The sequence below is a fragment of the Pinus tabuliformis genome, chromosome 2_1 (assembly GCF_031772625.1).
Source record: "Pinus tabuliformis cultivar Carrire ecotype Pingquan chromosome 2_1, CPIR1, whole genome shotgun sequence".
NCBI classification, from domain to species: domain Eukaryota; kingdom Viridiplantae; phylum Streptophyta; class Pinopsida; order Pinales; family Pinaceae; genus Pinus; species Pinus tabuliformis.
This window is the reverse complement of record NC_142299.1, coordinates 38,084,119-38,093,614: the sequence shown is the minus strand read 5'-3', so window position 1 is coordinate 38,093,614 and position 9,496 is coordinate 38,084,119. Positions and strand designations below refer to the sequence as shown.

Below are 9,496 nucleotides of genomic sequence, written 5' to 3'. Positions count from 1 at the left end.
TGTGCCACAAGTTTCAAAAATCTACAAAGGTGGGTATTACAACATATTCGCAGCTAGGTGAAGTCCTTATAGTGGGTGATTTCAATGCTAGGACTGAAAGTGAGCAAGCTAGCATTCTTTTCTATAAAGATGATTGCAACCCTATTTGGCTTACAGAAGAGATTAATCATCAGTGGGAAATAATTTCAGAGGACAAGGGTTGCAATCTCTTTGGTGAACAATTGCTTACTCTATGTGGGGCCTTTTATTTAGTCATTTGTAATGGCTTGACTAGATGGGCAAAGTTTGGTAATTTCACTTGCAATACTTACAATGCAGCAAGTGTCATAGATTATGTAATTTTCTCGCATGGTTTGTGTGAGAAAATGGAGGAAGTTTTGATTGGAGATCAGCTGCAGGACTTAAAATCAGATCACAAGCCAATTTATTTATGTTTCTCTTGGACTGGAAAGAAACAATTAAAGTAAAAAATTCAACATGTCCAAGAAAATCTCCCACGGTGCAGAATTATTTTTGACCCCAAAAAATTGTAATACCTTCAAAATGATGCTAGAGAGGCTCTTCGAGAAGGAGAAAATCACAACTCACAACCTTCATAGTCATGAATGAACACATTTAATTCAATGCGCACTTGCAAAGTGCAAAAGAGAAAAAATTAAGAAGTTTGAAACAAATTGCTTTCTGGGTAATGCTTGGTTTGACCATGAATAAAAAAAGGCAAGGATAATGTGGAAAGAGTCAAACAAGGATAACATAAAGCTCAAAGCTTACAAGCAGTTCTTAAGCTAGAAAAACGCTGATTTCATGGTTTCAAGGAGGGAAGAACTAATCTTCCTTGGGAAAAATAATCCCAAATTATTTTGGAAGGAGCTCCAACCGAAAAGATACAAACTGGAAATAGTATTACAACTTCTAAATGGTTTGACTGTGCAAGACAACTCTATGAGCAGGATCCCAAGGTTGACCCTCCCCCCTTGGTCAACACTGATACTGAACTCTTCACGGTGCAAGAGGTAGAGATGGGTATCAATAAGTTGGGTGTTGGAAAAGAAAAAGACTTAGCTGAACTCCAAGCAAAATATCTAAAGTGGGGCTCAAAGATTCTTGCAGCTCACATTACAAAAATTTTCAACATCATACAATAGGGGCTCCCCATAGATTGGACAACTAGTCTGGCAATACCTCTTTTCAAGAGCGGTGACGTGAAAAATCCCTCCAATTATAGGACCATCATGATAAACCCTTTATTTGCAAAGCTATTTATAAGCATTCTAAAAAAAAAAATTAGCAAGTGGGTAGAAGAAAGAGATAAGCATGCTAAAGGGCCAAGTAGGTGTTAGACCTAAACATTCCACAATTGATCATTGTATAACTCTAAGGCACATCATTGAAAAAGTTTGGGAGAAAAAGGAAGAAGTCTTTTGTTGCTTTGTTGATTTCAGAAAAGCATTTGACTCAATTCCTAGGGATAAACTTTGGCACAGAATGGAGGAACTTGTTCCTAAACGTTTGAGAGCAGTTGTGCACAGGCTGTATGAAGAGGTGAAAGACAAAATTAGAACTTCAACAGACACTTCTGAAAGTTTTAGAAGCGATATCGGGGTCAAGCAAGGTTGCCCACTGTTTCCTACCATTTTTGGTTTATATATTGACAAGCTTGAGGAGTGATTAAATTTGCAAGGGGGTGATGGTAACTATTTGGGCAAGTTTGTTATAAGGCTTCTTTTGTATGTAGATGACCTTATTCTGATTGCTAAATCGACTCTTGGTTTGCAAGAGAACTTACTATCCCTTGAGAATTTTTGTAGAAGTGTGGGAATGCAAGTCAATATCAGCAAAACGAAAGTAGTGGTTTTCTCTAAGAAAAGAAAACATAACCATCATAAGTTCTACTTTGAAGGCAAAATTTTGGAAGAAGTTGCGATTACAAATACCTCAGAATTGACTTCAACAAAAACCTAAGCTGGAATAGTTGTACAAAGAAAACAACTTTGGGGGGTTGGAAAGCATTTTATGCTTTTCAAAATAGGTGTAGAGAGGCAAAGTTATGGGACTGGAGAACCACTCAAACTCTTTTTGGGCTTCTAGTGATTCCGGTGATTCTCTATGGTTGTAAACTATCGGCCGACAGTACATCTGACATGCAGTGGAGACAAATTAAGAACATTAAGAAGCGTTTGATTACAAACAAAAATCAAGATTAAAAGTGCAGTTCCTTATGCTATCTTGTTAAGTGAAATAGGGACTGCTCCTATTGAAGCAATTTCTATGGTGCAAGTCATAAGGCATTTAAATAAATTTGAGCAAATGGAAGAGGGTAGATGGCCTAAGGTTGTCTTCAATGACAGATTGTGCAAGAGAAAAAAAAAAACTTGGATGCAGCAAAATATAAAATGGTTTAGTAAATGGGGTATTTGCTTGAACGTGTGTCCCATAAACAACAAAGAGATAAAAACTTTTGTTATGGAAAAGTTCTACAAGCATACTTGGGATAAGGAGCTAGGAAGAAAGAAAAAGTACTATATTGAAGTGTTTAATCCCACTCATAGTCATGAACCAAAAACATACATAGAGGCCAATATCTCTTGGAGTGCCAAAATTCTTATTGCTGAGTTGAGGACTAATTCTCATCAACTCCGTTGTGAAATAGGGCATTGGAAAAGGTTAAAAGAAGTGTGGGAGGAAAGAGTATGCATTTTTTGTTCTTCCGGAAAAGTGGAAACAGAAAAACATTTCATTTTAAAATGTGAGGTCTTCAAAGACAAAAGGGAAAGTTATGCAGATATGCTGACAGCTATCTCTTGGGATAATCTATTTAGTGAGGGGTTTGTCGAGAAGCTGGGAGCATTTATTTTGAAGCTTTACATAAAATACATCAAGAATTTATTTATTTCTTTTTTTTTCTTTCTGATATAATCTACAAATATTTTATATTTTAATCATAAAATTTGATTCCTCCTAAAATAAATGTAACCAAATAAAATAAATTAATATATATGTCATATATAAGTATTTTATATTTTAATTATCTAATTTAATATAGGAAAGAGAGAAAGATAATTAAATAAATTTAATGATGTGACTGTTATTATTATTATACATAATTGAAATTAACAATAAATTAATATTTTAATTTTTTAATTTTTTTAAACATTTATAGATATTATATTTCAATTTCATTTTGAATTGTAACATCCCAAAAATAGGGTTAATTATAGAACAATCAAATAATATCCACTGTTATTATTATCGAAGGAAAATTGTTATCAACTGCAAAGTGGAAGCGAGAAAGGTTATGATGCAAGAGCGCCTGTAATTGGAAAACTTTTGGCTACGCCTGAAACATTGGACATCAATTAGGTGGAGGAGACACTGGTAGAATGTCGCCATGATGTGACAGAGAGGTGATGAGCCACTGACTTTTTTGAAAAGTCACTAATTCAAAAAACCCTTGAGCACTGTAATGACCCATCGTGTGGATGGATCACAGAAAGTATGAAGATTGGTCGTGGGAAATCTATGCTGCAAGGCCACCCGTCATCAGCACAAAAAACAGACGGAAATAAAAGTACGCCATTAGAAATATAAAAATAGTAGTTGGTACATGGTCAAAAGAAAATAGAATACTCATACGTGTCGAATCTATAAAATGAAAGTAACCATTTGGTTAAAAAATTATGCACGCAGGGCGAGACTGCAAATAAGCTCGAGATTTGGTTAGTTGGGGTTTGTTTTCACGTGGGGGAAGAAAAATCAGAATTAGGGTTAGATTGTGCAGTCGCTGTCTAGCGAATTAAACTATATATATGTGACCCTTGCCAGCATATTACGTAGGGTAGTTTGCACCAGCGAGTGGGTTTCACGTGGAACACTGAGGCCGGTGGAAGGAAGAATCTGATAACAACGAGATGATTGTGTGGGATTTGGGATTATGAAAGAGCTTCTCATGGAGGAAGTTAGAGGCTATATAAGATGATTGTGTGGGATATGGGATCATAAATGACCTTGTCATGGAGGAGTTGTAGAATTTATAAGGAGGAAGTGTAGTTTGCGTGTGTGCATTTTGTGCAAATTCTTTGATTGATTGATTGATTGGTGGGTGGATGGATGGATTAACCAGTGATTGAAATGCTTGATATGGATTGATATAATTTTGGGTGGTTTGGGATTGATTAAAATGCATGGTATGGATTGATATAATTTGGATTGTTTGGGCATTGCGCACAGTACATGGTTGTGGCCTTGGTGGTTCATGTGCCTCTATTGTGTTGGAGGAAGAAGAAAGATGGAGCCTAGCATTAGACGTTTCAACAGAATATGTGTTTTCTGTGGGAGCCGCTCTGGCAACAAAACAGCGTTCAGTGATGCTACCCTTGATCTAGGCAAGGAATTGGTAATATACCAAGATTCCATGATCCTAAGCCAATTGCTTATGTTTCTCATTAATCCCTATTGTTGTAGCAAGCCTTCATGTTGATGATATATTCATCTGTAGAATATGTATGTTCCCCTGCAACTGATTATCTTGTCATAAACTAGCTGCCCCCCTGAAGAATTGAATTAGGAATGATGACTGTGATATGGGCATCACAGAGACTCTCATGCAATTGTTTATCTCATTGGTCTTGGCATTTATAAAGGGTAGTTGTGTGCTTTACTGTTTTGTTGGTGTCTCTGGAATGGGTTTTTAGCTTTTGTTCTCATATGGGTTTTTATTTATATTTACAGGTAGAGCGAAGAATAGACCTTGTATATGGTGGGGGAAGTGTTGGGCTCATGGGTTTGATTGCTCAAACGGTTTACGATGGTGGTTGTGATGTTCTTGGGTAAGTGATGAAATGGAATGGAATTAGCAATGGGCTTTCTGTTTCCTTAGAGAAAGATAAATTGAATTTGGCACATTTAGTTTTGTACTGGCTTCTCTTTTTTGCCTTATCCCATTGTTTCTTGATGTCTACTTGTTGGCTTCATGGCAGGGTCATTCCTACTGCCCTTATGCCTATTGAGGTACCATTCACTTCTGTTACATGACTGTTCTTGTTATAAATATTCAGTATGTGCTAGGATTTATTCAAGAAGTTTTTTGTGGGTGTGGAATTCAATCGAAACTGCTGAGATGGTTTGCAATTTTTTCCTGAATTGCTAAGCATTGAGATAGATCAGTATAAGACGTTCTAGTTTTCTTGACAAAGAGATGCTATGAAGTAATGGAATGACCCTAAAATATTAAATGCCTCTTCTGGAGAAAATATGAGTAAAATTGATGACCTTGATCTTATGATTCAGCTCAGTTGAAGCATGGAGACTGTATGTGTGATTGTAAATAAGAATACCAAACCTGTGTTAGGAATACGATAATGACTTAAAGTTTACTTTATGTTTAAGGGTTTATGCCAGACAAATTAAAGAGACGCCTTCCAATTATTTCAGTTCCTGTGCACTCTAGGAAAATTGAAGACAATTTTTCTTGATGTTCTGCCAAAGAGGAGATTGGATGGTTTTATTTTTCTTTTTATTGCATTGATTTCGTCTTGGTGAGAGTAATCTAAGTTTCAGGTTGGAAAGCAAAGGTTGGTATTTCTGTTTGTCTTGGAGTAAACCTTATTGAGAGTTCCTTTCGAGATTTATTATTCCTATTGAGTTTCTTATGTAGAGTAGCTCCCTTGGAACTTCGTATCGTTGTTATAATTCAAACCTAGAGCGAAGGAACCAATGTAATAGATAGTCTGGATCTGAACACATGTATAACAACTTAGCAGGGTTGGGGTTTTACACAGATATGCTTACATTCTAAGTGTGCTGTGAGTGAGGTCGAAGATAGAAGATTTTTGTAACTTGAGACCAAGCTCACTTTATGGGAATAAATCTTTATTAGGTTGCTTATCTGGATTAAACCTTCAATTCTATCTTGTCCGTAGGAATCTGCAGGCTTAGCCATTTTGGCTGATTCAAAGTTTCCCTTTGTGTTTGGATATTGTCTGGCCCATGCGGGTAGCGCCCATACACAACTTTCATTTACTATTGCAGACAAAAGAATTTGGGTAATAACCTTCGACAGGAAGGAATAAAATCACACTATTTGTGAAGTTAGGTATTGCCTGTGTGATGTACCATTGCTCTTAGCATCAGACTGAACCTGTAAACTCTTAATATATCCTAACAAGAAATGTCAAGAAAATATGACAATTACGATATATTAATAAAAAATGAATTAAGACCTGTGGGAGCTATCAGACAGGGTTTACATTCTAGGGTAGATGTGAGATTTGTCTAAGCCTATATTTCGAGAGACAGACTTTTCTCCTTGAGTCATGGATTGGATACTTTACCTAGTCATCTCAAGATCTAAACACATTTCCTTAGTAGCAATGAATATCTATTTAGCTGGGGAAGCAGAGATACTGAAAGAGCATCTCACAAGTTTAGTCAGTTAGTTACCATCATGTCAGGACACATCCATTTCTTGATATATACAATCAATGATAATAATTGATTTACTGCTTATGTACTTCTGGTTCAAATTTTCTTTCAATGTACCTCAACTGTTTGGTTGTAATTGTATAGCTAGGTTTTTAGTATGTTTAGATTAAGGACCTTTGAAGACAGAATAGGAGCTATTGTCTTCTGTTATAGAATACAATTATTTGTCTGCATGGCATTTGCGATCAATGCAGTTCAAACTAAATGAAAATGATAGAGGCCTGAAAGAACTTTCACCCTGAAATTTATCGCAGGATAGTGAATCTTCTCTTCTGTTATAGGATAACGTTATTTGTTTACATGGTTTTCACAAGCAATGCAATTCAAGCTAAATGAAAATGATGGAAGCTTAAAGGAACTGTCACTCTGAAATTAAGGGAAGCATCCTTTTTCTCTGTTTAATTAACTTCAAAAATTTCAACCAAGTGATTGTTCTTATCTACAAGTAACTTTTCTTTCATGTTAAATGACATTGAACCATTGGTGTCTATATCTGCTGCCCCAAACAGTTTGGGAAATTAGTGGTTACTGGCCTTCTCATATTACTAATCTTTAGTCCATCTTTGATACATCAGTCCTATTGAGGTTTCAGAAGATCGGGTATCAAATGTTTTCAAACACAAATAACTCAAAATGAAAATGGAACACCGCTCTCAAACTTCTCTAAAACCAGGCCAAAATGAAAATGGGACAGTTATCTCAAACTTCTCTAAATCCAGGCCAACCAGAACAGTATCACGCTAATCAGAAGGTACACAGAACAGAACAGAGGATATAAGAGAGGGAGATAAAATAAAGAACAATGACCTATTCAACCTGATGTTTTGTTGTATAACATCAGTCAAACATGCTAAGAGGAACAGTGTATTGCAGTGAAATTTCTGTCATAAGGCTTCTAGTTTTCTTTTCCAAGGACTGATTGCTCTGAAATTGGATGATTAGGATTTTGCATATTGCAACTGATTGATGTGCTTTTGATGCTATGGGCATGACTATTCTGGCTTTTTATGTAATTGAAATAGTTTTTCTAACGATGTTTCGTAAAGATCCTACAACCTAAACTGTTTGAGATGGTAAATTATATCACAGATATCTGGTCATACAGTCGGTGAAGTAAAGACTGTTGCTGACATGCATGAAAGGAAGGCCGAAATGGCTCGTCAAGCTGATGCTTTTATTGCTCTTCCAGGTGATTTGATACTTCGCATTTTTAAGAAACTTTTTGGGGTATGATAAATAGGATGGTTTGCTGTTAATTGCTTAGTTTTTAATTGCACCTTGAGAAGCCAGGTGCACTCCATAGCCACTGAAATGTGCCATGACGGTAGGTAATTCTAATAAATGAAAATGAAAATAAAATGTGAAGGTCCAATTATCAATGTTAAGAAAGGAGCTCAGGCCATTTGTAATTATGTAAAAAAACTTAAAATGAAATTGATATAGATCCATCATACCTGGTAACTAGAAATTTGAATCTCTTGTTGTTTGTTTGTTAAGTATATCTCTCTATGTTTAATAGATCAAAGGTTACGATGAATCTATGCTAATGGTAAATATGCATTGATTAGGGCCTGGTGAGAGACAGTATGCAGATAATTTATAATAAAACTTCCAAATCCTTTGATATTCCATTCCCTGATTTCTTCAAGATTTGGCTGATTGAAGGTGGTTATGGAACAATGGAAGAACTGCTAGAGATGATCGCATGGTCACAACTAGGCATTCATGATAAGCCGGTACATATCCACTGTTTAATGTTGAATTGTTTTAGAGTTCATTCAGTACCCTTACCATTGATCTTCAAGAGTATTGCCAATTATTGAGAGTATTGATCAGTCATAACTTACTGAAAGTGCAGGTGGGTTTACTTAATGTTGATGGCTATTACAATTGCTTGCTTGCCTTATTTGATAAGGGTGTTGAAGAGGGATTTATAAAGCCTTCTGCACGGCATATTGTTGTGTCTGCTCCAACAGGAAAAGAACTTATGGCCAGGATGGAGGTAGGGAGAATGTTATGGAAGTGATTCTAGCTTGATGTTTGCAGTGTCTAGTAAAGAACATGGTCAGGGATTGGTATCCAAAATAAAATGTTATCATTAATGGATTAGAACTTTTGACTGCTCATCTTTTAGTTATATATTCATATATTCTGGTGACGGGGATTAAAAACATTTGTAGTTTGGATATTCTGTGCAGGAATATGTACCTATACACGACACGGTTGCTCCTCGAGGAAACTGGGAAATTGAACGACTAGGATACCCTGCAGCCTCTGATTTGCATTCATAATAAATTTGACCTGGCTTGGTCCCCAATTGTAGGCAGTTGTTGTTTGTTTTGAATGATTCATTGTTGCAACATTTGTAAATTATGTGGAATGAGCTATTCCATGGAATCTAATTTTTTGTTCTACAAATGCCTGCCAAATTATTGCAGGCATTAACATGATTGCAATATATGACATTGATATTTATTTGATCTTTTAATGTGTCCTAAATGTGTTTTGGATGTTTTTGTTTTCTCTATACCCAAGAGCACAGTGAATGCTGGAAAAGTTGGATGTTTTTGTTTTCTCTATACCCAAGAGCACAGTGAATGCTGGAAAAGTTGGGCAGAAGCTCCTAAAAAGAATGGAAAATAAAACTTTAATTTCTTACTATGTCTGTTTGTCCGTAGTTGAGTATGATAAAACTTTAATTTCTTACTATGTCTGTTTGTCCGTAGTTGAGTATGATAAAACTTTAATTTCTTACTATGTCTGTTTGTCTATAGTTGAGTATGTGGTGAGAGTATGTACATCTTTATAGATTTTGGTAGATTTTGGTAGTTGAGTATGATAAAACTTTAATTTCTTACTATGTTTGTTTGTCTGTTTGTCTATAGTTGAGTATGTGGTGAGAGTATGTACATCTTTATAGATTTTGGTGGTCAAATCGCTGCATGGAAGTAGATCCTTTATCCTACAAACAAGAAGTCTTAAAAAGATTGTGTATCCAATCCCTCTGTGAACTGTG

General features: G+C 35.8%; 1 protein-coding gene across 4 annotated transcripts; it reads left to right on the top strand.

Moving 5' to 3' along the window:
* Positions 1–3,268: 3,268 nt before the first annotated feature.
* LOC149198660 (putative cytokinin riboside 5'-monophosphate phosphoribohydrolase LOGL10) lies at positions 3,269–8,968 on the top strand. Of its 4 annotated transcripts, none has more exons than XM_089402102.1 (7): positions 3,269–4,393; positions 4,729–4,826; positions 4,977–5,007; positions 7,570–7,669; positions 8,146–8,216; positions 8,339–8,482; positions 8,661–8,968. In XM_089402102.1, exons 1-7 carry the CDS (start codon positions 4,253–4,255, stop codon positions 8,769–8,771), a joined length of 696 nt encoding a protein of 231 aa, XP_089258228.1. In that variant the 5' UTR covers positions 3,269–4,252; the 3' UTR covers positions 8,772–8,968. The 4 variants fall into 4 exon arrangements, with proteins under 4 accessions (XP_089258228.1, XP_089258229.1, XP_089258230.1 ...); XM_089402103.1 differs by having other exon boundaries at positions 3,275–4,393; positions 8,679–8,968; XM_089402104.1 differs by lacking the exon at positions 3,269–4,393 and adding an exon at positions 4,402–4,500.
* Positions 8,969–9,496: the final 528 nt, after the last annotated feature.